Here is a 25752-nt window from a genome sequence, read left to right on the forward strand (position 1 = left end):
CAATGAGGCTGGTGATCAATAACCAGAAGGATTATTGAATTCATGATTATAAAATTCGCGGGACGTGCCAGCTGCTCTCGTGCGCAAAGTTTTCCCATACTTCTTGACAGTTGGAGTCAACAAGGTCAATGCCAGTTACGCTGTGGAACTCGAGCACATCGACATATGTAATCAAAAACCTTTATAGTTGAACATTTATTCCTGCTTTTGTAAAGGATAAGCACATACGACCACAGGGTGTGGAAAATAGGGCTTCCCGTCCGCTCAGCCGTACTCAAGCCACACGCCGGGAGGTTAGTAGTTGGGTGGGTGACCACCAGCGAATCCCTTCTGTTGTATGTTTTTGGGTTTATTTTTGTCGACGATAGTTAAATTTCTAAATAGATATGATATTACGGGAGAATAAAGATCTGCATCCCACGAAAATCGGATAGGAAGAGGCGATAGCCGAGTCCAAATAGCACACTTCAGTAGGATGTGTAGTTTTCTTCTGTTTTCAGTTGAGCCCATGAACTATACGTACCGTTTTCATCATTGTAATCTCCGAATGCTCCTAGATCGTAAGACTTCCACCGCTTTCCACTCCAGTCAACATCTGGCCTTCCAACGGTAGATCACCGCATTGCCAGTAAGCAGACAACATATCTTAGGAACAATCTTGGTAATACCAATGAATGAATAACATTCTCAACTTGCAGCTTACGCCCATAGAACGACCCGTTATGCGGCAGTCAGCACTTGCTACACCTTCCTCTCGACATCAACAGGGTGAGATTAAAATGGCATAATGTATAACATCTGTATTCAAAACCAAAGAAGCTTCTTACTATCAAAGCCAATTGTATTTCACCTTGGCCCTCCAAGAAACTTGGTCAATAGATCTCACTAAGCAGACCATGAACAATGGTTTGGGACTAATAGCCGCAGCAACCGGCTGAACAATCCAAATATGATCTTCTTTCCGCCATTATCTCTATTATGAAGTTAGAGGACATTTGAGAAAACGGTCAGACTTCCATTGAGAAGTTGAGAATTTCTTCGTGAGTAAATTCCCGTCATTGGAGGACCTTTCTCAGTCTGTAGCCGATAGCCGAAAGAAACAGAGGTCATCCAGTATGACCTACTCTTAAAAGTAAGAATATTCAACCCAAGTTGGCACTTTCCTAATGCTAAGGCTTTGCAAATCAGGCAATCTCTCCAACATAATCCGCTATCCGACAGGAAATTTCCAGGCATAATTCAGGTTTACCTGCCTGTAGTGAGACGAATGTTGCGGAAACTGCCACATCAAATTGATATATTGCCAAGCAAGTGCTACCTACATAACATATCAGAAGGCGATATCATCACTTTAAAAAGATATAAGAAGCCCCTCTTCACCCTGCACTTTGGGAATTAGAACAGATCGTTCACTCTCATCTTCCTCAACGACTACAGCCAAACGATCCTCTCATCCACCATTCCAACAACGCCCAAGACGTACACCCATCACCATGCCTATAGTTGTCCCCGAAATCAATTATGTCCCCAGCACCCTCCTGCACTCGACCAGCCACCTCAAAATTGAATACCTGGAGCTATGCGGAACTAAGCCCGAAGCAACGCCAGATTACATTCCCGGCACCAACCTCCAGCTCCTCACCAACATCTGGACACTCAAAATCCAAACCAAAAATGACCCGGACACTAACACCGGCGCTATCAGTCTCATCCTTGACCTCTCACCCCTCGGACACAGCAGTCCCTGCCGCATGCATGTCACAATCACTGACGAGCCCCGCGGCCCCGCTTATGCCGATGAAAGACAAATCATGAAGCGCGTGCGCCTCCATGAAGTCGAATATACTGTCGGGGGTCTTTGTAATCTGATCGTTGCTAATGACCTTGATAGATATAACTATACCAGTGATCGTTTTTATCTGCATAACAGGCATTGGTTCAAGAAGCTTATTGAGGAACTTGGGGGAAATCAGAGAATAAAAGAACAGGAAGTGAGGGATGCTCAAAATGCTGTCTCCTTTGTTTGGAAGGGGCCAGGAACTGACCCAAACAATCACGTGGATATTGCAGTCGGGGCTACCATGGTGAGGGGCACTATTGATCGTCGTGAGAGAGAGGACCTTGGTTTCTGATGGTATGAATGAGGATGACTTGGGGGGGCAATGTGTGGCTTGCGTGTGTGGTGCTTTATAGTGGTTTTGGTTTTTAGGCTAGGGTACTAAATTGTTGTAATGCCTAGGAATCGGATTCTTGAATTATGAATTGTGCAGTAACTTAAAAGATAGCAGTAGTGGTCGCGTAGTCTCTTTCGGAGGTAAATTGCTGTAAAAATTATCAACGAAATTGCTAACGAGCCCTGTGTCTGGTTTGTGTATATCCTGATTATATGTCTGATGGGCTGTACTCCAACAGCATATTCTTTTCTTACTACTCCAATGATTAATATGTGAGATGTGAGGTGCTAAGCCAAAACATTTATACATCTGCTGATTACTATAACTATATGCTAACCTTATTTCTTTTTAATCCCATCAACCCTCAAAGTTAACGGCTCGCCCTCCCTATCCCACGACACAAGCATACTCTTTGAGACCTTTTCCATCTCAGCTTCCCCAAGTGTCTGCAGGTCCAGATGCTCAGGCCCCTGCGTCACCCGACAAGCTAACAGCGCCAGCGCTGATGACTTCCACATCCCCACTCCTTTAGCCCTCGCAGTATGAGCGACAATCAATATCAAAAACAAAATCGACAAGATCGTGATCACGATCGGAGCCGCGGCCCAATACCAGCGCACAGATATATACGTCTCCGTGGTAAATGCCTCCCCTGTGATCGTGGTGCTATTCGGCCCAGCACGAATCCCCTTCGTAATGCCGACGGCAACGTTCTTCATAACGGGGCTGGCGTCTTTCCCCTCCTGCACAGAATACGTCCACCCAGCTTCAATTTGGTCTGAGAGGGATATGGTAGATGTGAAAGAGTTGAGGATCTGTAGCACGGTATTTCCTGAGATGGTGTAGTTACCATTGGTTGCGAAGTTTGGGGTTGAGCTGTTTAGTGGAGCCAGCTCGTTGGGGTAGAACATTTGGAAGTATTTGTTTTTCGTAAAGAGCTGCTCCGTCTCGGATGCTTCGAGTGATTGGTAATCAGAGGTGTAACTGTTGTTGGTGTATCTCTGGGCGCAGAAATACAGGGCGCATTCAGTGATTCGTGGCTTTGGTTCCAAGGCAGTGTGGTTTTCGGCGGTATAGATTATGTTCGGATTGTCGTATATCGCCGCTGCCAGGCCAACTATCGGGTTCAAGATTCCAGCAACCCGGGGTCCTTGGGAACTGCTGAGATTTAGGCGATCTGTGTCCGTATTGGCGAATGTCCAGGTTTCCTTCTCGAGATCAACTGCAGCTTCGGATCCAATGTCTACCGTGGCCGCTTCAAAGATGTCTGGCGTTATCTGTAAGTCTCCCGGCGTGGTATATGTGCAGTTTGGTTTGGCCCCTTGATAAGCCGTGCCATTGAAAAAGCTCGCGTACGAGCTATTTGAGGAGAGAGACGTGCAACTCTGCACCGATTGCAAGGTAACATCCTGGCATTTGCTGCATGCCCCCAGAGTGTCAAAAGTGGGAAACTTGCACGAGCCTGTACTGCAGGTCGGCTCCTGGGTATTGTCTGACCCATAGATGCTTTGGAGGATAAGGAGACTCATAGTATTGTCACTGTTTGCGTTACCCGGTACGTAGGCCTGAGCGGTTTGTAGTGAAGCCGTCTCATTCAAAGCGGGAACAATACGAGAAGGAAAGGTGAGAATCTGCTGGGTCAAGGGATCGAGTGCGGCCGAAAGAATTAATGTAACTGCGCCGAGAGTAGCCAGGCTGGGACGGTTGGTGGTGATCAGTTGCAAAGAACCCCAGATGCCTTGGCTGGCCTGATCAAGAGCGTATAGATCGTATAGCCGTCTTTGGCTGCGATAATAATTCCATTTGAGTTGACTGAGACAAACTCCGACCGGGAATAGCAGTGTAGCTCTATTGGCGGTTGCTATCACCGCGACCACTGCGTTTGGAGAGACTCTGTACGCCCAGTCGGCATAGGGCATCCCATCCAGGTGGTTTAGCAGCACGATCAGAATGACCACACATGCAACGCTCAATACGGATGCACCAATTTCCCATCCCCAGGATAACAAGCCGGTAGGGGCTTTGCTCTTCTTCATAGCCGACCCATGAATCTCTGGGGGACCCTCAACTTCACGAAGTAAATATTTCTTGGACGACCCATAGTCGGTGATTGGGTTTCTCTGGCAAGGATATGTTTCTCTTGAGTCGGAGCGGGAATGTTCGCGATCGGATTCTGGTCCACGAAGGCAGCGCTCCAGAGACCCGTTAGATTCTTCCGATGGACGGACTGGACTTGGAGGGCGGGAGACCATGTTCGAGCCCAATTATTCTTTGTCTTCTCAGACCACAGGATGAGGTCGTTGTTGTACCTCCCTAATAATCTGCGGGGAGTGAGAGTACTATATGGGACAGCCTTGCAGACCCTCCTCAGCCGGAGGGCTTAGCGCTTATTTCCCTGCCACGCACTAGTCGATCCCTCAACACTGTCAGCGAATGAACAGCTACAGTGCTTCAGACCCTCTTGATGGATCTTACCATCTTATATGAGCCACTTTCTTAAGTGTCTTGGCTCTCATCTTACTTGGACCCTCCCTCCTTTTTAGGAAGTCAATCTCACTCACCGTACATCTTTTGTCCAGCTGGCACAGCCCGGTTGCTTGACTGGGCTAGGGTCTAAACTGAAAGAAAACGAAGATTGGAAATGTGAGGCTGAAAGAGCTTCTAATCGATCTCTGCGAAGTTCCTCCTGTCCGGTGTGATGCCGGTACTATTTTCCGTGTCTACATCACGTGTAGTGGGCGTTGTTGATCTCGAACCCTACGGTCGAACTTACAGGTTCTTTTTTTCGGCAACCATACTATTCTCTGATGCAGCCAGTGAAGACTAGAAGCAAAGTAACGCTCTGAATGCGCGCAGATTTTGCTATTACGATATAAAAAGGTAACCAAAAATAAAACAGAGTATTGACATTGGATGGTCAAAATAGAAGTCAAAGTCAGAACAGCACAAAATACAGATTTTGCCCTTATTCTCGTGGTCAATATACCATCTGTAAGGTTTTGTGCCTTCTTGTTTGTCGTAACCGTTCTCTACAATGATGAATTCTTCTGCGTCCGAGTTTTCCTGCGTTCGCGGTAATCTTTCGGTCGGGCGAGATGCAAGGGGCCAGATTTCCCGAGGAATGCGATCCTTGTGAGAGCCAGTGCTATGGAATCTTTGGCTTAGATGTCTCACGAATCTACTCTAAGACATACCGTATCTTGGTCCTTAAATGCTGTGGATCCAGCCAGCCACATAGTTTATACTATATAATCGCGTTGGATCCAAGGTTCTTCCCTTTCGAACCTAAGCCTCAGACCCCACATTCAAAATGTACTTGTCCCGTTTCCTCACGGCTGTGGCCCTAAGCTCAGGTACGAGTGCCTCAAGAAATTCTAATCATTCCAGAACTAACAGTCACGCAGTCCTAGCCACCGCAGATATCGTCACCTACTCCCCTCCAACCGAACCGGGCCTATCCTACAGCATCACCATCCCAGATACCACTGCCGCCGCTGGCTCCGGCCCCATCTACCTACAAATATCTGCCCCCACAACTCTACAATGGGTCTCCTTAGGCGAAGGCGCCCAAATGGCCTCTGCGAACCTCTTCATTCTTTGGGCCGCCTCTTCCACGGAAGTCACACTGTCACCGCGTTCCAGCTTGGACGGTGGCATGAGTGAACCTCAATACAACTCCCTTGCAAACGTTACTCTCCTCGCCGGCTCGGGGATTAACAACGGCGTGATGACCTCCAACATCCGCTGTGATAACTGTCTCTCCGCCTGGCCAACTCCCGCTGCACCTCCGAGCAATCCCAGTTCTGTGTATACCTTGGACCCTAAGGGTACTTCAACACCTTGGTTCTGGGCTTCTTTTACTGGATCGCCGTTGAACAACCCTGACCCTTCGGCCGACCTGGCGATGCATGATGATTTAGGTTCCATGCAGCTCGACTTGAGTCAGGCACAGTTCTCTGCCGCGGAGGCTACGACTGATCCATCGTACAATCCCTTCCAATGAGCTTGACGTGTGAAGCATGAATCAAACTTCTAAGATTATAGAGTATATTGGAAGAACTTGTGATAGAGACTTTCAATTTTTATATCGATGTGTCCCGACTCAGCGCCAAGAGAGAACGGTGCTATTTAGGTGTCAAGAATGCTTACCTCCTCAGGCAGCAGCTCCGGCCTTTGAAACGGAAACCATATGGGTGGGGCGCTCATCCGGCTTTTGAATCTTCCGTAGTCGCTTGTTCTGCCCCTACAGATGGGGTAAGTAGTACATAAGCTTCATGACAAATCGATCTAATTATTAGTAGTTGTAGACATTGTAGACTCGCCCTTACACAGGCAAACAAGCGCATGCATGTCTTTCGCATTACTGTACCTTCCAGTAAGTAGTATACCGTGCCCAGATGTCCTTGGTACATATTTTTACTGCTAGTAAAACGTTCGAAGCCTCCATAAGCAGTATGCCTCCCAAAGGGAGCAACTAAAATATATCCAAGATTACGGAGGACCGACGCTGGCATCGCCAATCTATCTATCCCAGTATAGTAATTATGTGCTTACTGGAGGACTGAAGTCGTCTAATATGATATTTATAGTCGTCCAGGAATGACTAATATCAACTCATTATCACGCATCAACATGGCGATCCCACTCGACTGACTGGTAGGGCAGCTGTAGGCCAATCGGCGTCTGAAACTCGGTGTTTGAAACCGGGGACTAAGCATTTCAGTGGAGCAACTGCGTCTCACGTGACCATCATACAATAGTATATATTGTTCAATAGTCTTTGCCAGAAACCCAGCTTTGCCATGATTCAGATCTTATATTGCTTGAAGACTTGCATCTGTACCATTTAGACAGACTTTAAGTCAGACCAATCAAAGATGTCCCTAGTCCCCGACTTCATGATCCCACGCCCTGCCACAGACGACTACTACAACCTGGGCACATACACTCGACCCATCAGCACTACAAGCCAAGATGCGCAGATCTGGTTTGACCGCGGCCTCATCTGGTGCTACGCCTTCAACCATGCCGAAGGCTACCGATGCTTTGAGCAGGCCATAGCCCACGACCGCAACTGCGCCATTGCCTACTGGGGCCTGGCCTACGCAATGGGGCCAAATTACAACAAGGCCTGGCGTCTATTCGATTCAGTTGACCTCAAAAAGAGCATGAAGCTATGCCACGAAGCTGCACGCAAGGCTCAAGAGCTATGTAAAGCAGCTTCTGTCACTCCGGTTGAGCGCGCACTCATTGAAGCCATGCAAACTCGCTTCCCCGTTGACCACCCCGCCGAAGACTACGATCACATCAACCACGCCTACGACGCAGCAATGAAGAAAGTGCATGACCAGTTTCCGACTGATCTCGACGTCTTGGCTCTCTATGTAGACGCAAAGATGCATACGGCCCAGCGCAAGATGTTCCACATCAAGACTGGTCTCCCTATCGAGACATCCCCCGTTTACGACGTGCAGAAGCTCTTCAAAGATGGCTTGGCCCTTCCTGGCGCGGATACCCATCCGGGTCTGCTTCATTTCTGTATTCATTTCTGGGAAATGTCCGCCACTCCTGCCGTTGCGCTCCCTCCAGCGGATGCTCTACGCCATCTCGTCCCTGACGCTGGTCACTTGCACCACATGCCTACTCATCTCGATGTTCTGGTTGGCGACTACCGTCGCTCAGTCGACTCGAATACCGCAGCAGTCCAAGCGGACGAGAAATTCCTCGCCCGCGAAGGTGCGAAAAACATGTACAGCTTCTACCGTCTTCACAATTACCACTCGCTCATCTACGCGGCGATGCTCTCCGGTCAGTCCAAAATCGCGCTGAAAGCCGTAGACCAGATGGAAGCCTCAATCACAGACGATGTCCTCCGGGTCGACTCCCCACCGCTAGCAGACTGGCTTGAGTTCTTCAAATCAGTACGCGTTCACGTTTACGTCCGCTTCGGACTCTGGGAAGAGCTCAAAGCACTTCCAATCCCTGAAGATCAGGACCTCTACTGCGTCACCACAGCCATGACGCACTACGGCAAGGCAATTGCGTTAGCAGCCACAAACAACGTCCCCGAAGCTCTGGAAGAGCGCACCCTCTACGAAGCGGCTGCTAAAAGGGTTCCCCCTAGTCGGAAAGACTACCCGAACCTCATCATTGATATTCTGAAGGTTGCGACGGCCATGCTAGACGGTGAGATCGAGTACCGTCGTGGGAACTTTACGCAGGCGTTTGAAAGCCTTCGCGAGGCAATTCGTCATGACGATGCGCTGATGTATACCGAGCCTTGGGGCTGGATGTTACCTACGCGTCATGCGTATGCGGCCTTATCGCTGGAGCAAGGCCATGTGGAGGAGGCTGCGAAGGCGTATGCGGAGGATTTGGGTCTAGATGCGGAAATTACTCGGGCGCATCAGCATCCGAATAATGTGTGGGCGCTGCATGGGTATCATGAGTGTTTGGTGAGGTTGGGACGTGGAGCAGAGGCGCTTATCATTAAGCAGCAGTTGGATGTTGCTTTGAGTGTGGCTGATGTGGACATTAAGTCTTCGTGCTTTTGTCGGTTGAGTGTGCAGGGGTCGCAGTGTTGTTCATGAGTTTGTTCGGGTGTATATACATGAGTCTTATAGTGGAAAGCTTTGTGTTCGATTGATTGACTCGTGAAGATAATATGGTCAAGCCGTGTTCTTAGCTAAGACGTTGAATCACAGGTGGCCGCGAATAAGATCTATCCCATTGAAGGGAGTCATCAAGAGTCACGTATCCAGGCGTCTGTGAGTCCCTCCAGTATACTTTCATCCAGCCAACATCCTGCTCTGTACATCCTTCTAGTGGCTCCTCTTCTGGATCAGGTCCCCCGCGTTCTGCCAGCTCTTCCTCATCCAATTCTTCTGGTTTCCATTCAGCATTGACCAGACGAACAAATCCTCCATGTATATCATTATCTGGCGTACTCAGGATTGAATCCAACGCTTCTTGATCTACCATAATAAAAAAGCGGTATCTACCGTTTTTCAAATGCCATAAGTGCCTGGGATCAATTTCTTGTTCCTGTTCCTCTTTCACTGCAGTCACAGCCCACTTATTAAATTTATCACGTAATGAGGCCACTGTCATACCCTCAAAAGATCGATCTTCCAAGACTGTTGGAGTAAATCTGGCAAGAAGATCTAGACCATTATAATACTGAAGATATTTTTCAACACGCTTGTAGAATCGGATCATTAGTTTCTCCCAGTCAGAGTCACTTTGATATGTGCATCGATAGATAATAAAACCCCATATTTTAAAGTTATCTTTGTCTAGAAGTCTCTCTAGCTCATCGGCACCGTTCATCCCGCTCTCAATCTCTGGAGTGCGTTTAGAGGGGTCCTGTCGCCGCGAAGCCATTTGTGTTGGGATGAAAGGCGGCGTGATATGTACAAGACGGGGAGCGGGAGGACGAATAAGAAAGCGCAGGCGAAGAAAGCTTGGTTTGTTGCTGAAGTACGGGCGGCGGCGGAGAACACATCTTGCAATCATGGATGCGAAATGTCTGGGTGGATGATACAGAGCGGGAAGAGTTGTTGGAGAAAAGTAGGTGGACGAGCTGGGGACTGCCTCATAATAAGGCCGGTGTGGCGGCAGGTCGAAAGTGGCCGGGCAGTGGAGCTGAGATAGAAAAGGGTTATTCCGTATTTAGCGCTAGACCACGCCGAGCTGGAAGCCCGAGATTACATTCTATCTAACATCAAACTTGGTATACCAACCATGTCCACCGAACTAACCATAACCCCATCCGACATAACCTTCCTCTCAACACTTCAAGAATCCAAGAACTCCGTAGTCTTCAAAGTCCTCTACCAAGAAAACCCCTGCGTGCTAAAAGTAGTATGAACTTCCCCTCCCCTCCCCTACCCCCAAACCCACTGCTATCCCACCCCCTAATAACACCAGTACCACGACCGCGGCCCCTCAGAGCATGACCCCCCAAACCGGGAAGTCAACCTCTTCATCGCTGAATCAACAGCCTACCAGCGCCTACAAGCAAAAGGTTTCTGCAGTAGAGGCGTCATCCCCGACTTCTACGAGACAATCAGGAACATTCAACCTGCTCGTTGGCCAAATCTCAACATGTTCCTTGATGATAAATTACCACCCAACGCGATTCTCATCGAATATATCCCCAATATGCAGATGATAGGTCTAGAAAACTATTCTGAGCAACGCATTACCAAGTTCCGTCAGATCCTGGACGATATCCACGAGGCGAATGTTCTACATGGTGATCCGATGCCGAGGAATATGATGGTTTCGGTTTCCGGGAATGAGGACAGGGTGCTTTGGGTGGACTTTGATTCTGCGCAGACGTTTCCGGAGGATGGGAGTCATTCGAGGCAGAAGGATTGGGTGGAGATGGAAGATGAATTGTTGGATTATTTTATTGTGGCTTTGGTGAGTTTCGGTGATTTGATGGTGTGTGTGTATGTGGTTGTATGCTGACTAGGTCGATAGGGTGAGGATCATAGGGATGGGAAGCTGAGTCGGACGGTTTCTTATTATTATGATTATTTTCCATTGTAATGGTTGGGGTTGGGGGAGGAGGTTAGATGGATTCAGTATGGATTGCTTCAACCTACTTCTATTCGACTCATTATGCGAACGTTTGATCTTCTTCCACGAATGATGAATATCTTATGTCAAAGTGTAAGTATATATGTTGTGATTCAAGCTAAGCTATTCTATTCTAATGCCCCCTTCCTGTTCGGAAAGAGTAGTTCAGTCCGCGAACAAGAAAACAATAATAAACCCGGCATAACTTCGCAGGAACGCAGATACGACAAGGAGGGTGAAAGACCACCTAGTACCCCAATTCCTCGCACCGAGTGATTGCCTGATCTATATTATTCAACTGGGGGTTGTCCGTATCATATTCCAGCTTATCTGAATGCATTTGGATTTGCTGGGTATTCACCAGAATACGTCCGACGACAAGCCTCACGCGCTGCACCTTGGGACAGATTGTTTTATCCTTGAGCAGTTCGAGGACTTTACGCCAGCCCCCTTCGGGAGCATAAACCCGATAAAGGGTGAGTGTTGTTAGGTATTTTCCATGCAGCTCGAGAAATCGAATGAGGTCTTCAGTGCTGATGTCCACATATTCGATCGACAATCTCCAGAGATCCACGCCGGTCCCTTCTTTGGAGTCCTTCCCGTCAAAGGGATCGATAGCCAGCCTCATTAGCCTTCTCCACCATTGACACATAGGATGTACCGGGGAGCCATGCCACAGCAGATACTTTAGCTTCCAAGCGTCTAAAAACAACGAGGCGAACATATGGGCAATATACTCCCTGCTTGGCCCATCAGAGGGCTCACCCACCGCCAAGAAGACCAGCTTATACCATACAATACGAACATTGCTGGGGGGAGTGTAGTATTCACAAGGTACAACCGTCAGTAACTCTGTCGTGGGTTGAATTGAATCCTTCGTGAACAGATATAGATACTCAGGCTGAGTCCCGGCATCCGTAAGGGCTGAGAATATGATTTGAAGAAACTTGCCGCTGGTGCCGTTTGCACTTCGTGGGGACCGACAATATTCGATAACTATGGTCTTGATGTTCGAAATCTTCTTCACCGCGTCGGAAATCTGGCTGGTCGCCGGGAACGAGTCACTTATAGAAGTATCTAGCCAAGGAGGTAAAGTGGACGCCATCTGCCCCGCGTTTGTGAGCCTTCTGGGCTCAAACCAAAGAGTCTCAGGGTATGAGCAGATAAAATTATTGTATGCCACCTCCAATAGATGATAGAACCCTGTCATGTCATTGGTAACTCTGATTTCGATCCATTTCGCTTTCAACGAGGCCTCCTGAGTCCTGTTGCGTATCCCTTTTGACGCAAGCTCGAGTGTCTTACGGGTGGGCTCATCAAGGCAGCACATAATTCGGGAGTAGAGTTCAGAGGGAATAGTGTTCAGTTGTCTCAGGTCCGCCCACGTATCAACTTTGCCGAGCTCTTGTTCTTGGAATGTCTTTCTGATAAACTCTTTTCGGAAAATTGGAGGAATCGTTCGCAGCGTCATTGTGAGAGAGAGGGCCTAGCACTGAATGGAAGATGGCAGTCGACAAAGTTGAGAGTAATGAGTGTTCTGTCTTCATCGTGAGAATCCAGATATCTCATAATTAGTCTGAGAAGATAGTTGAAATTGTCCTTACCTAAATATGCGGTCGATCGTAACGGATATTTCTGTAGTTGGTACTGGTAAACGAGAACGACAGACGTGGTGCAGTGCACCACAACAAGGCCATATTCTCCAGAGATATTGTGAGATACTGGCATATGGAAAAGGTAAGAGCACCCTGGTCTACCACTTATCTTGGTCCCTTCCGTCCGCAGTTCCACAGTCACATCATATGGGTGGGTATTTGTTACCCTTTGTGCTTATCAGACCTTCTTCCTTGGGGCCTTCATTTTGTGGCCTCGATCTGGTACCGGAGCTGGGGTTTGTTTGTTATAGATCTATCATTTCAATTTAGCCGTTGCTATTGTTGTCGGTATAGTCATGTTTTAGCGAGTAACCGGAAATGCAGTCTTTTCTTAGATTTAGTATACTAAACCAATACAAGTGGAATAGACAAAACCACAAACATACCAACGTTGTTGTCTCCAGTACCTCCGTTACCGTCGCAGGTTTGAACGCCGCTATCAGTTGTGGTGATGGTGCCAGAAGTCATTCACATTCCAAGTTGATCCAGTGATGACCAGTCACCCAAAGGCGGAAGGTGAACAGCCTAGAATCAAAGCAGCTGTGGCCAGAGCTTTCGAACTGTATGCGACCATATTAATGAGTGATAGAGTAAGGTCTCGAGTGTAGGAAGTGTCTTGGGTTTTATGTGAGATACAATGCCTTTTGTGTTTGTGATAGAATGAATGTCTTTGCAAAATATTCGGGAGATATCTCTGACCATGGGCTACTTATATAGTATCTAGTACTCTGGTTCTCAATCCATCGTCCGAGGCCGCAGCAACTGCTCAGGGTCTCGGTACCTAGATTGCAACCAATAGTGGTCCATGTAGGTGATCTTGTTGGATAACTTGCTCTTGGATGTCTTATTACTGGCCGCCTTGGCCGCCTGGTTGTTTGAGGAATTGCCCCGGAGCGCCTGTATTCAAGCGGGATAGGTATATACCTACTTGGAACATCTGCTTAATTTCCTTACAAATAGGTTTTCGAGTACAGTAGTAACCTGTCAGTTTCAAGCCATGGCTATGCATAGGATTTTTTCTCATTCCACTTCACTAAGTTGATATGATGCCGACTCTCCAAGAAATTAGAACGCGATATATGGAGTGTGTTTGTATCTGCTTAGTATAGAGATGTAGACGTAAGCCTGATACAGAATGAGAATAGGTCGGCCTGTCAAGTATTAGTACCAGTAAAAGCATCAGCAGATAAATACATCACTGGAGATACACAGATGGAACTAAACTAACTACATGACTAGTAGTAACTCGTCCGACTCTGTCCACCCTTGACATTTCATTGATCCGCCTCGGCATCTCTGCTTCAGAGAACCCCGTACATGCAGACCAATAGCAGCTTTATGTTATCCAGGTCTGGGAGATCCGATCTGTATAAAGGATTTTCTTCTAAGTTAGCATGAAGTAGACCACTTTTAGATAAATGTTTGTTGACTAGTACCATACTTGCCACCCGATAGTGAATTTTCAGCTAGGGTTCATGAGATTAAGGATTAGGCCCGCGATATCTGAGGGAAGAGCTCATCACTTGCCTTATATGGATGATGACTGTAGATCTCTCTTAGTACAGCCATGATTACTGCAGACATACAAACTGACTGCGACGGGAACTACATTAGACAGAGACTGGACAAGCGATGATGGTTTTCTAACTATAACAGAACTGCTATTGACTCACCCAAGATAAGTCAAGCTACCAATCTGGCTGCAAGATCAAAAAATCTAACCACTTCCCCCTATTTAGATTGACATACATCTCGCATCCTCAATAATTAATGCTTGACCGTATCATCATTATCAAGAATGGCGCATCGCAACTGGAAGGTTCGGACGATCATCCGCTTACACTATCGAACAGCGATACTAACCCTCCTTGACATTTTCCTTACCTCCACCTTTCGGGAAGATGCTTTCCCCAACTCTTCCTTATCTCTTACATTCCTCCTCCCTCACCCCTCTATCTCTCCATCCATCCCCAAATACGCAGCGCATGACACCTCCACCCCTCGGAGAAAAAGCGATACGAGCTACCACCCATCCCATCCAATACACACTCATCCTATCGCGCGGAGAAATTGCGGAGCCATGCAATGCAAATCTGCCACACCTCTACTATCACGAAGTGAGGGGGTGTTAAACATCAAGACACCACCTCAGCAGCGACACGAGGGGTCTAGACGATGGTGAATGTAGGACGATCATGTAGGTATGAGTAGAAGTAAGTGGCTATCATTCACCTATGGTCCGTGCGAGGGGGTTCTTTGTTCGACGTTGTTTGGCTCGGAGAAATAAGATTAGGGCGAGTCTTGCTGCTGTGGTTCGGTCCCGCGGCTGCAGGGCGTCTGGACCAATTGGAGAATTAGCCTGGTTAGGGGGGTGTGAATTTCGTCTATTGAGGGATAGGTATCTACACTATTGCAATTGGGGGCGTTAATTTGGAGGTTTGATTGATAGATGTGTTGGATACTAGAAGCTAGATGCTAGACTATTTATATGGCTTTACTCCCCAGGCATCACTTTCTGTTGGAGCACTTGTCCCAGAGAGAAGAAAATTAGTACTCGGAGTTTCAGAGAATTCAACATGGGTGCTATGTCCCTTCCTTCAGACGAGATCCCCCAGACTCAGACGGTGGCTCTCGTTCGAGAACTGGGTGGCAGTGTGGAATTTCGTGAAGGCTATCCCGTTCCTACCCCAGGGTCGAATGAGGTATTAGCGAAGGTGCTCTACACAGGTGTCTGTCAAAGTGGTCAGTCTTAGAACATCGATCATACAAGTCATCTAGATGGCTAACACGTTCGGGAAGATCTACATACGAAAAACGGCACCGCCGCTGGTGCTGATGGCAACCCAATCACCAAGATTAAACTGCCGCATGTTGGAGGCCATGAAGGCGTCGGGCAAATTGTGGCTCTGGGCCCCAACTGTGACCCGGACCTGAAGGTCGGCGGACTGGTCGGCATTCGCTTCGCTAGTCGGATTTGTAGAAGATGCGAATTCTGCTTAGCCGGCACGGAACAGTACTGTGTCAAGGGCACGAACCACCTCCACCATGAAGACGGCAGCTTCCAGCAGTATATCGCTTTGGATGCCGACAATCTCACTATCCTTCCTGACGATATAGATCCAAAGGTTATCGGGCCGGTGCTGTGTGCTGGTGTCACAGCGTACAAGGTAATAATCAGTTCTAAGCACGGAAAGAGATCTAATTGTTGACTATCCGTAGGCTGTTCTCAATACAAACATCCGGGCAGGCAACTGGCTCGTCGTTGTAGGTGCCGGAGGTGGCCTCGGACATCTGGCTGGTAAGTGTGGCGCATTATCGCGAGGCTACCACATACTGACCAGACAGTACAATATGCGAAGGCACAGGGAGCACTGGTGATCGGCGTTGACGCTGCTGACAAGCGAGATTTTGTCCTTGGATTGGGAGCTACAGAGTTCATTGACTTCACTTCAACGGATCCGGTGCAGCGAGTCCATGAGATTACCGGCCTTGGTGCGCATGCTGTTGTTGTGACTCCGGGAAGCGCCAAAGCGTTCGCCCATGCCTGTGACATGCTGCGGGTTGGAGGCACTCTAAGCTGCGTTGGAATCCCGCCGGGCCGTCCAGTACTGGAAACTCCTATTTGCACGATCGTAATCAAAGGCCTCCGGGTTACCGGAAACCTTATCGGCTCACTGAAAGAGTGCATGGAGGCAGTAGAGTTGGTCCGGCGTGGGGTTGTCAAACCGGAAATCAAAGTTCGCACGTTCAAGGAGTTGCCTGAGGTGTACGAGGAGATGGAGAAGGGTGATATTGCAGGTAGAATTGTCCTTCAAGTTTCGCAGTAGCTTACACTTGCTGTATAGTTCAGAGAATAGCAGTTCTGCAGTTCACCCACTTTCTATCCATAAAGATTCCAGTGCGAATCAGCGTCCTCCTCGGGAGAGTCCACCTCTTCTCCGGTGTTGTAAGCGTCATCCTTATCGTTATCGAATGACCAAGGGTCATAGTTCAATCTCAGCAAGCGCGCAGGGGCTTTAACCAAAGCCTCGGCCGTTTTACTATGCAGTATCGACTTGAGCATGAAATCTTGCTCCAGGAAAGGCAGCAGCTTCTGGTACAACGCGTGCAGGAAATCATGCGGCCGCAATTGAAAGTCAGAGCATGTCGGGACACATGGCGTGAGCAGGACAGTATCCGCGAGTGAGTTGGCAATTTCGAAACACTTCAACAGCTAATGCCAGATTCCATTAGTATGCACAATTTCAATCAATGCAGAAGACAAACCTGGTCGCGTCCTAATGGTAAAAGGTCAGACTCAGTAAAGCTTTGCAACGACATCAGGAGGTCACGGCTGACCACGGCCGGGAACCTGAACGTCATAAGTCGGGCACCCGATTTCGACGAGAGCAGATGCCGAGACAGAGCTTCTTGCCAGATGATCGTCCTCATCCATTCTTTCGTGATGCAGTAATCAGCAATACGGGTAGAAGGTCTGTCACCTTTGCCGAACGAAAGCATCGACAAGACTGTCTCCGTCTCTGCCAGACTATCTGCAGTCATTACCGGTTTATCTCTAGCGTTGTTGCTTCTCGTAGCCGAAAATCTGTCAAACGTGGCAAAGAGTCTGCCAAGCTCCAGCAAGCCTTTCACATCCGCATTATTGCCGACATCAACCTCATCTGGTAGGCGAATCGGAGTGGTATACGAGGGTTCGAGACCAAGATGCAAAGAATAGCCCCTAAACCGTGTCAGCTAAAGTGAGCTACAATCTAAGTGTGGAGGCAGTTCCTACCTTTCAGAAACCCACAGCAATAGAAACACGATCTCCTTATTAGCAACAACATCCGCATCCAACTCAGTGTCGTGTCCACCCACACCCTCATCCAGCTTCAACAGCCTAGCTCCATACACAGCCTCTCGTATGAACAACATGGCCGAGTCTCTCTTATTGATCTTGGCATGATAAACATGCAGGAAGAAGGAAACCAAGACGCTTCTCAAATCGAGGTGAGCTTCACGCATCCTCATACACTCCGCTGCCATCATCTTGCTATCAATACTTGTCGGAGCAAGCTGCAGCTGCGCCATGGTGGCTGCACAGAGAGCCATAGCCAGACACAAGGTCCCGACATCTGGTGTGCCATGTTCAAGCTTCTCCAATAGCACTTCAGCGTCGACAACCGGCCAAACACTATAAGAGGCCTGCTGATACGAACGCACAACTGAGACTAGTTCTTCTGTTGGGATATAACTCGATGCATGTCTCTCTGCTTCCCCACGGGATATCCCCTCGTCACGAGGGTCGACATGCGGAGCAATCAGAGGACCGGTTGTCAAGCGATCTTCTCCCTGCTCACCAGTATACCTCCTTACCTTCGGTCCCCTTCTCTGTGCAGGCTTCAGGTAAGTGCAGTTGACTTGCTTAGGAGCACTCTGGCAGGTATCGCAGGGCCAGGCGCCGCTGCACTTGACCTTGCGGGAGATACACTCATCGCATGCACGCTTTGTGAGTCGATGGCGCATGGGTAGGGGATGATAATCACTGAGTCCCAATCAGATAGCTAACGAAGGAGATGGATGGAAGGATGGATGGGTAGATAGGAAGAGTGAAAAATGAAGGGAGTATCCGAAGAGAGGGATGAGATGAATGATTAGCTGCAGATGAGGGGAAGCAAAGCAATTGCGGAGTCAGAAGACCGGCCATTCATCAGAATCCCGATTGCATGCAGATTCCACCATTTTCTCCACAGCCATAATTCCATTCCAATTGTTCAATAACTTAACAAAGTCAGTATTATGATGTGAACCATAGTTACATGGACATGTTATGATGTGGCATGACAACAGCATCCCAAGTATAGAGGGAGTAGTAAGTAGATGATCATGTAATCATTTATGTAACAGACTACCCCCACACCCCCAACCGAGCTTAGCAATCAGGACCCCTCCTGTCATTTACTCCAGATCTTCTACCTACTTCTTTCCTTTCTTCTCTACTACCTACTATTCCTCCTCCTTACTTGGTTGAATCTCTTCACAAAGCCAACAAACACCCCCATCATCTACAAAGAACCCATCTTAACCCTCCCACCAACCACCAAACATGGAAGACACTCCCCTCCCCCCCGCAAGCACCGACGTACGTCTACCCCACAATCCCCATCCCTCCTCTCCAAACCCCCAACTAACCACTACTTTTCCCTCCCAAACAGCCCCGCGACCTCGCAGCCCTCGAATCCAACCCCTCCGTCCTCTTCCCCACCTTCACCTCCAGCACCGCGTGGACCCTCGGCCTCGCTCTCCGCGAGCGCATCCTATCCCTCCCACCCACACAACGCAAACCAGCCTTAATCTCCATCACCTTGACGGGCGGCTCCGAACCACACGTCATCTTCCAATGCGCGACCGAGCCCGGCACGGTAGCAGACAACGAGGTGTGGGTGCGACGGAAGCGCAACACGGTGTTGCGATGGGGCGTGTCGAGTTGGTTGATGAGACAGAAGATGTTGAGTTCGTCGGGGGCGGAAGCGAGCGAGGTGGAGGCGGCGTTTGTGAGGAAGTTTGCGTTGACGAGTACTGGCGGGGGAGGCGCGGCGGATGAGTTTGCGATCCATGGGGGTGCGTTTCCGATCCGTGTGAGGGGCGTGGATGGCATTGTGGGTGTTGTGGTGGTGAGTGGGTTGAAGCAGGAGGATGATCATCAGGTTGTGGTGGAGACGGTGAGGGAGGTTATTGCGAAGATGTAAATGGATTCATCAATGTATTATATTCTATAGAGAAATTGTATTAGAGTGGATTGTTTATGTTGTGTTATATGGTAGTTGTGTTACGTATAGTCTACAAAATTAGAGAGTCAAGGTTGGATAAAAGGTATCATGCAATTGCTGCCTCTAATAATGTCAAGGTCAGGTCAGGTATCATACTCGGTTGGACGACTGGTCAGCAAAAACCGGGCCAAAACAATGGTCTCAACAAAAACACACAACAATCAAAATGCTAACTCCATAAAGATCCCTCTAATGGTATGGTAATTTTACAATTCATCATGCCCGCTGGGCTCGTCATCCTCGTCCGCCGGCGCAGAGCCATACAGCTTGCTGGTGATCGGGTACGCCACGTTCGAGAGCTGCTCCTTCTGCTCCTCGAAGTCCTCGGTGGTGGCGGTGGCAGCGTTGTCCTCGAGCCACTCAGTCACCTCCTTGACGGCGTCCAGGATGGTCTGCTTGTCGTCCTCGTCGATCTGGCCACCCAGGCCGTTCTCGTCGTTAACCTGGTTCTTCAGGCTGAACGCGTAGTTCTCCAGGGTGTTGCGGGCCTCGATCTTGGCCTTGATGGCCTTGTCCTCCTCGGCGAACTCCTCAGCCTCGGCGACCATGCGGTCAATCTCCTCCTGGGACAGACGACCCTTGTCGTTGGTGATGGTGATGGACTCGGCCTTGCCGGTGCCCTTGTCGCTGGCGTGAACCTTCAGGATACCGTTGGCATCCAGGTCGAAGGAGACCTCGATCTGAGGAACACCACGGGGAGCCGGAGGAATGCCGGTAAGCTCGAACTTGCCGAGCAGGTTGTTGTCCTTAGTCAGGGAACGCTCACCCTCGTCTGTGACAGTCAGTTAGCAGACATTCCGGGATATTCAATCAAAGCATGAGATACTTACAAACTTGGATGAGGACGGTGGGCTGGTTATCAGCGGCGGTAGAGAAGATCTGGGACTTGCGGGTGGGGATGACAGTGTTGCGGGGGATGAGCTTGGTCATGACACCACCAGTGGTCTCAATACCCAGGGTCAGGGGGTTGACATCCATCAGAACAACGTCGCCGGTACCCTCCTCACCGGAAAGGACACCACCCTGGACGGCAGCACCGAAAGCAACAGCCTCATCAGGATTGATACCCTTGCTGGCCTTCTTGCCACCGAAGAACTCCTCGAGAAGAGCCTGGACCTTGGGGATACGGGTAGAACCACCGACGAGGACAATGTCGTCAACCTCGGACTTCTTAACCTTGGCGTCCTTGAGAACCTGCTCGACAGGCTTCAGGGTCTTCTTGAACAAATCCATGTTCAGCTCCTCGAACTTGGCGCGGGTGAGGGTCTCGGAGAAGTCCTCGCCGTTGTGGAAGGCCTCAATCTCAATACGGGTGGACATCTGGGAAGACAGAGTACGCTTGGCCTTCTCAACCTCGCGCTTCAGCTTACCCATGGCCTTGAGATCCTTGGTGACATCAACGTTGTTCTTCTTGTTGTAGAGCTTGACGAAGTGGTCCATGACACGCTGGTCAAAGTCCTCACCACCCAAGTGAGTGTCACCAGCGGTAGCCAAGACCTCGAAGACACCGTTGTCGATGGACAGGAGGGAGACATCGAAAGTACCACCACCAAGATCGTAGACGATGACCTGGCGCTCATCACCAGTCTTGTCCAATCCGTAGGCGATAGCGGCGGCGGTGGGCTCGTTGACGACACGGAGAACGTTCAGGCCGGCAATGGTACCAGCGTCCTTGGTGGCCTGTCTCTGGGCGTCGTTGAAGTAGGCGGGAACGGTGACGACGGCGTGGGTGACCTTCTTTCCAAGGTAGCCCTCGGCGATCTCCTTCATCTTACCAAGAACCATGGCGGAGACCTCCTCGGGGGTCAGGGTCTTGGGGCTCTGGTTGACATCGACCTTGACGTGGGGCTTGCCGTCCTTGTTGACGACCTTGTAGGGGAAGTGCTTGGCGTCCTTCTGGACATCCTTGTCATCGAACTTGCGACCGATCAGGCGCCTAGAGAGCGTTAGCAACAGATTGCCACGAAACTCGCGAGGAGCAGAAAAACTCACTTAATGTCAAAGATGGTCCGTCTGGGGTTGGCGGCGTATTGGTTCTTAGCGGCGTCACCGACCAGGCGTTCCTCATCGGTGAAAGCGACGTATGAAGGGGTGATACGGTTTCCTTGGTCGTTGACGAGAATTTCAACCTTTCCATTCTGCATAACACCGACACAGGAGTAGGTGGTTCCCAGATCGATACCAATGACTGTTGAGAACAGATAGCGTTAGCATAATTCTTTCACTCTCCCTGGGAGACACTCTGCTTACCAGTTCCGTAGCTATCTTGAGGCGAAGTCTCATCCTGAGCGTGTGCAGTGCCGAAGAAGGCGAGGGGGGCAATGAAAACAAGCAACAAGTAGAAGATGGTGGTCCAAGCCGTGAAGGGCTTGGCCGCACCCTGATGCGAGATGCGCGCCATTATGTGAAATGTCCTTTCACCACAGGACACGTAGTAGACTTCTTTTTAATCGACGAGCTGCTCAATTGGAGACAGCAGCGAATGAATGTGAAAGAATCCTCCTATTGCTCGTACACGGTTTTTATTTCCCGGCACGAAGAAAGAAGGAAAAAATAGATACAGTCCAACCCAGATGAGAACGGGAAGGAAAGAAAGAGCGAAGGGGGGAAGGGGGGGAGAAGAGAGTTGGGTGAAAGAAGGCGACGACGGAGAGAAGAAAGAGTGTCTCGAGAAGCTCCGGCCAGCTTCTTGTATGGCTTGCCAGCGGCAAAGAAAGCGCAGCGGCCATGCTGGCCTTTTCGCGGGTATCTGACTTTAAGGTTACTCCTCGGGCTGTCATTGGTCCGCGACGCGTCCAGGGCAGGGCTGAGTCAGCGTGCACGGCCACCGCCCGGTGGTTCTGCCGGCGGAAAAATGGAAGGCGTTCGTCCAAATGGGGAAAGGCGGTCCACCGAACTTGCTAGAATCGTCGCGTGATTCGCTCGCTTCGGCTAGGCGTTCTTCACTCCTCCAGGGGCACTTTGCCTCTTTCGGCACTTGAACAACTGGCCGTTCCGTTCCTTCGGCGCCATTTCCCGGGAGATTGACCCTACTCTTACTGAAGTCCGGGGGTTGACGCTGAAGATTGAAGAAAAGATGAGAAAAGGGGCCAGCTTGTCAACAACTCGTCAATCACCACATGGCCAGATTCCACTATTGACCATCATTGAGTCAAGTCATTACTCCTTTTTGAGTCACCAAAAGATCACCCAAGGGTCTTCCGCTGTGAAAGTGGATACATCCCTCCCCACTCAGGAGGCGCATCCCAGCTTGGCCTGATTCCTGAATTATTGATCCAGCCAAGGCATGAGGTTTCTGCCAGCCTGGCCAGATCGTTTGATCTCTGTTTCAGTGGATGTGGGCTGAAGGGACCCTTTCTAGCAGCACTCGTAGTAGTGTATGAGACAAACATACTCATATGGTACAAGTAGGAGTAGCCTGTTCCAATAGTGTTACAGTGATGAAAATATTTCACTTGTAGTAGTAGAGTAACTATATTGAAATTGGTTGATATTTGCTGATCACGATCAAGTACTATTAGTATCAGTAGTACTACTAAGTAGTAGTCCAAGTTGGTGCACTGAAGTGGTGCGGAAAGAAATATATATATATGTTTGAAGGCGACCATGTAAATACTGGGACATACTATCTACATCAGAAATATATATTGTCCTGACAATGCAATCAAGTCATAATCTACTCTAGCAACCCAGCAGCCACTGTTTCACCTCCAGCTCGTAGTACAATACGTGTAGGTGCCTCGAGAGGTACAGCCTGGTCCATCTCAACCACTATCCGTGCCACAGTGCCGGGTGCAACAATCTTGGGCTTTTTCTTGATGCTTGCGCCAGTCACCTTGTCCAAGGTTGCGACCAGCTGGCTGATCCGGCCGGGTACGTGCAGGCGGCCCCGGTGGATGTCCACCATGCTGGGCAACAGATGGTCGAAGGCCAACACCTTGCATGTAAACGACGTGACATTGGCGATGGGTGCCGAGGCACGGCAGATTACATCGCCAGATCGGAGATGGATGGGATCAATATTGACCAGGTTGAGCGTGACGTTCTGACCCGCCACCGCCCAGTCGTTGGGCTCCCCGTCCACTTCCAAGCTGCGTATCGTGGCCTTTTCGCCACTTGGCATCGTGAGGATCTGATCGCCAACTTGGAGACTACCGGCGTCGATGCGGCCAGAAATGGATAGAGGATTCTGAACGCTGCCCCGGAAGACGTCCCCAATGGTCATTCTCAATGGCTTCTCAATAGCATGAGCGTAAGGTTCCGTAGCCTCAAGCTCCTCGATCAACGTATGACCCTTGTACCATGAGACATTCGGGTCTTCACTGCGTCTAGTTACGTTATCGCCGCTAATACCCGAGCAGGGCACGAAAGCGATGTTTTTGGCCTGGAATCCAGCAGTTGTCAGGAAAGAAGAAACCTGCTGTTCGATCTCTTCAAAGCGACCTTGGTCCCATTGGACAGAGTCCATCTTGTTCACAGCAATGATGATCCTCTGCACACCCATACTCCGCACGAGGAGAGCATGCTCCTTCGTTTGACCCTTAAGTCCAGACTCGAAATTGCCTATGCTAGAGTCGATGACGAGAACGGCAAAATCGGCTTGACTGGCGCCCGCAATCATATTGGGTACAAAGTCCCGATGACCCGGAGCATCCACAATCGTAAACACCGTACTCTCCGTCTCAAACTTGTTTGTTGCAATATCAATAGTAACACCCCGAGCTCTCTCCTCGGAGCCTTGATCCAATACCCAGGCAAGGGCAAAGGATCCCTTCCCAATCTTCTCTGCCTCTTTACGATATTTTTCTAATGTGCGCTGATCGACAGCTTTGAGGTCGGCCAGCAGGCGTCCCATCAACGTACTCTTTCCTGCGTCGACATGACCTAATCGCTTGTCAGTGGCGTCCGTCCAGAGAAACGGGTAGTACGAACCGATAACGGCGAAATTCATTGCTTTCTTCCGTTGCGTTTTCTGGTACTCAGACAGCACATCTAGGTTCTTGCTCTTCACATTCACCTTCTCCTCCACACTCAGGCTGTTCATGCCTTCAGCCAAACCAGCCTGGGATTTCTTGTCACCTGCTGACTTAGAAGCAGGTTGTTTCGATTTGAAGCCTGCATGTCCATTAGGGAGGATCTATATCTTGCGCCGAATAGCCAAACCTTTTGCAGAGCTCTGAGCATTCAAGACAACGTCGTCGGGGCTTGGGCCTGCAAAATCAAAGGGTTCAGCAAGTTCTTGACCATATATCTTGATCAGATCTAATGTGCTGGCAGATAGGTGGCTGGGCTCGGCCATCTTTGGGCGTATCGCTTCTCCAACGATCGTGCTGGCAAATGTAGACGGTGGTGCACGGATGTTGAGAGCGGCTTGTTCTTCCTGCTTCTTGTCGGTTGAAACGGGTGGTTCGATATCTGCCTGCCCAGTGACCTCCGGACTGCTTTGTTTTCTCGGCTCTGGGGACGGCATTTTCTGGGGCGAAGGGCTTCCCAGCCGCGATCCTTTATTGAGTGACCGAAGCGATTGCAGGCCCTCAGACGATTTCTGCGGCTTGCCATTGCTAGCGAGTCTCTCACGGAGAGAAAGGGCGGGGCTCTTTCGCTCAGTGGAAGATGGCCGGGAACTTTCAACTTCAGACGGAGGTGTAGGGGTCGGTGCAGCAGACTTCTCTCCCTCTTTCTTCTTGCGCGCAGCAGCCAGAGCAGCCAACTTGGATACCTTTCCGGAATTCTCAGGAGCTCCTCCTAGCAGACCCAACCGTGGATATAGAGGCTCAACGAGTATGTCCGCCTTACGGTGTGCAGGTATGTTGAGCCATGGTGCATCACGAAAGAAGTCGGCTGCCGAGAAATGTGCAGTCGAAGAGGCCGGAGGAGACAATGGAACAGGATATACAGGCACTAGGAAGTCTGTTAGAACATACTTCAACTTCCGTAACGGCGTCAGTTCAAAGCAATCAATCACGAGGGGTAAGGGTAATGCTCACGGTTTATGAAATCCTGACCGACAGTACGTATACGCCGACTTGCAGACAATCCAAGCCCAACCACCATAGTATAGACGAGCAGATGCGCTTACCTGTGCTTGTTTTTGTTTTGACAGCCGGAACCGGAGCCGGAGCCTGTTTCTTCTTGACCTCCTTCGTCTTTTTACCTGCATCCGATGGTTCTTATTAGCATCCATAGAAGCAGGTCGCAATTCTGCTGGAACGCAGTCCAAATCTCCTCTTCCAGAAAATAGTTATGACGCACCTCTCAGGTAATTCACAGACTTCTCAACATCATTGTAATAGTGCCATAGCGCCTCTTGCACCTCATCGCGAGTCGCGGTGACAGGAGGGTCCCCTGCACGGAGCTGGTTCAACACTTCTGCAGTGCACTGCTCAAGGAATTCCTCCTCCTCGGGATCCGGGGAATCATAGTCATCGTCAAAGTCATCTTCGTCGTAGCTCACAGCCTTAACGCGATGGCGCGACATGGTGGTGGTGGTGGTGGTGGTGGTGTGTTGTTGTTGGGAGCGGGGCAGGT

The 25752-nt window shown here is 49.6% G+C and overlaps 12 protein-coding genes and 1 non-coding gene across 13 annotated transcripts; 7 read left to right on the plus strand and 6 right to left on the minus strand.

Moving 5' to 3' along the window:
• The first annotated feature begins 226 nt into the window (after window positions 1-226).
• On the plus strand, window positions 227-342 carry AtWU_r38. The gene has a single exon (XR_004775219.1). It is a non-coding gene; the product is annotated as a 5S ribosomal RNA (ribosomal RNA).
• A 1151-nt stretch (window positions 343-1493) lies between these two features.
• Window positions 1494-2132, plus strand: AtWU_06715 (ubiquitin carboxyl-terminal hydrolase family protein; the record flags this gene model as incomplete). The annotated part of the gene is made up of 1 exon (XM_035501824.1): window positions 1494-2132. The coding sequence occupies one exon, from the start codon at window positions 1494-1496 to the stop codon at window positions 2130-2132; it is 639 nt and encodes a 212-aa protein (XP_035357717.1).
• A 380-nt stretch (window positions 2133-2512) lies between these two features.
• AtWU_06716 (DUF3176 domain-containing protein) lies at window positions 2513-4426 on the minus strand (the record flags this gene model as incomplete). The annotated part of the gene is made up of 1 exon (XM_035501825.1): window positions 2513-4426. The coding sequence occupies one exon, from the start codon at window positions 4424-4426 to the stop codon at window positions 2513-2515; it is 1914 nt and encodes a 637-aa protein (XP_035357718.1).
• Window positions 4427-5484: 1058 nt separating this feature from the next.
• AtWU_06717 (CBD9-like protein) lies at window positions 5485-6177 on the plus strand (the record flags this gene model as incomplete). The annotated part of the gene is made up of 2 exons (XM_035501826.1): window positions 5485-5527; window positions 5579-6177. The coding sequence occupies 2 exons, from the start codon at window positions 5485-5487 to the stop codon at window positions 6175-6177; spliced, it is 642 nt and encodes a 213-aa protein (XP_035357719.1).
• Window positions 6178-7051: 874 nt separating this feature from the next.
• AtWU_06718 (TPR domain protein) lies at window positions 7052-8764 on the plus strand (the record flags this gene model as incomplete). Its single annotated transcript, XM_035501827.1, has 1 exon — window positions 7052-8764. The coding sequence occupies one exon, from the start codon at window positions 7052-7054 to the stop codon at window positions 8762-8764; it is 1713 nt and encodes a 570-aa protein (XP_035357720.1).
• Window positions 8765-8855: 91 nt separating this feature from the next.
• Window positions 8856-9689, minus strand: AtWU_06719 (muramidase; the record flags this gene model as incomplete). The annotated part of the gene is made up of 1 exon (XM_035501828.1): window positions 8856-9689. The coding sequence occupies one exon, from the start codon at window positions 9687-9689 to the stop codon at window positions 8856-8858; it is 834 nt and encodes a 277-aa protein (XP_035357721.1).
• Window positions 9690-9917: 228 nt separating this feature from the next.
• On the plus strand, window positions 9918-10730 carry AtWU_06720 (zinc-binding dehydrogenase family protein; the record flags this gene model as incomplete). The annotated part of the gene is made up of 3 exons (XM_035501829.1): window positions 9918-10037; window positions 10104-10601; window positions 10662-10730. 3 exons carry the CDS (start codon window positions 9918-9920, stop codon window positions 10728-10730), a joined length of 687 nt encoding a protein of 228 aa, XP_035357722.1.
• Window positions 10731-11007: 277 nt separating this feature from the next.
• AtWU_06721 (beta-ketoacyl synthase, N-terminal domain family protein) lies at window positions 11008-12231 on the minus strand (the record flags this gene model as incomplete). The annotated part of the gene is made up of 1 exon (XM_035501830.1): window positions 11008-12231. The coding sequence occupies one exon, from the start codon at window positions 12229-12231 to the stop codon at window positions 11008-11010; it is 1224 nt and encodes a 407-aa protein (XP_035357723.1).
• A 2760-nt stretch (window positions 12232-14991) lies between these two features.
• On the plus strand, window positions 14992-16242 carry AtWU_06722 (zinc-dependent alcohol dehydrogenase; the record flags this gene model as incomplete). The annotated part of the gene is made up of 4 exons (XM_035501831.1): window positions 14992-15157; window positions 15215-15582; window positions 15635-15713; window positions 15761-16242. 4 exons carry the CDS (start codon window positions 14992-14994, stop codon window positions 16240-16242), a joined length of 1095 nt encoding a protein of 364 aa, XP_035357724.1.
• Window positions 16243-16295: 53 nt separating this feature from the next.
• AtWU_06723 (putative C6 transcription factor) lies at window positions 16296-17920 on the minus strand (the record flags this gene model as incomplete). Its single annotated transcript, XM_035501832.1, has 3 exons — window positions 16296-16628; window positions 16682-17135; window positions 17190-17920. 3 exons carry the CDS (start codon window positions 17918-17920, stop codon window positions 16296-16298), a joined length of 1518 nt encoding a protein of 505 aa, XP_035357725.1.
• Window positions 17921-18500: 580 nt separating this feature from the next.
• On the plus strand, window positions 18501-19143 carry AtWU_06724 (DUF967 domain protein; the record flags this gene model as incomplete). Its single annotated transcript, XM_035501833.1, has 2 exons — window positions 18501-18536; window positions 18610-19143. The coding sequence occupies 2 exons, from the start codon at window positions 18501-18503 to the stop codon at window positions 19141-19143; spliced, it is 570 nt and encodes a 189-aa protein (XP_035357726.1).
• A 287-nt stretch (window positions 19144-19430) lies between these two features.
• On the minus strand, window positions 19431-21625 carry bipA (Hsp70 family ATPase KAR2; the record flags this gene model as incomplete). The annotated part of the gene is made up of 4 exons (XM_035501834.1): window positions 19431-19996; window positions 20055-21160; window positions 21217-21412; window positions 21475-21625. The coding sequence occupies 4 exons, from the start codon at window positions 21623-21625 to the stop codon at window positions 19431-19433; spliced, it is 2019 nt and encodes a 672-aa protein (XP_035357727.1).
• Window positions 21626-22900: 1275 nt separating this feature from the next.
• AtWU_06726 (putative translation elongation factor EF-1 subunit) lies at window positions 22901-25702 on the minus strand (the record flags this gene model as incomplete). Its single annotated transcript, XM_035501835.1, has 5 exons — window positions 22901-24108; window positions 24157-24339; window positions 24388-25125; window positions 25304-25378; window positions 25477-25702. The coding sequence occupies 5 exons, from the start codon at window positions 25700-25702 to the stop codon at window positions 22901-22903; spliced, it is 2430 nt and encodes an 809-aa protein (XP_035357728.1).
• Between the last annotated feature and the right edge of the window lie 50 nt (window positions 25703-25752).

The sequence above is a fragment of the Aspergillus tubingensis genome (genome assembly GCF_013340325.1).
Source record: "Aspergillus tubingensis WU-2223L DNA, scaffold_8, whole genome shotgun sequence".
Classification (NCBI taxonomy): Eukaryota; Fungi; Ascomycota; class Eurotiomycetes; order Eurotiales; family Aspergillaceae; genus Aspergillus; species Aspergillus tubingensis.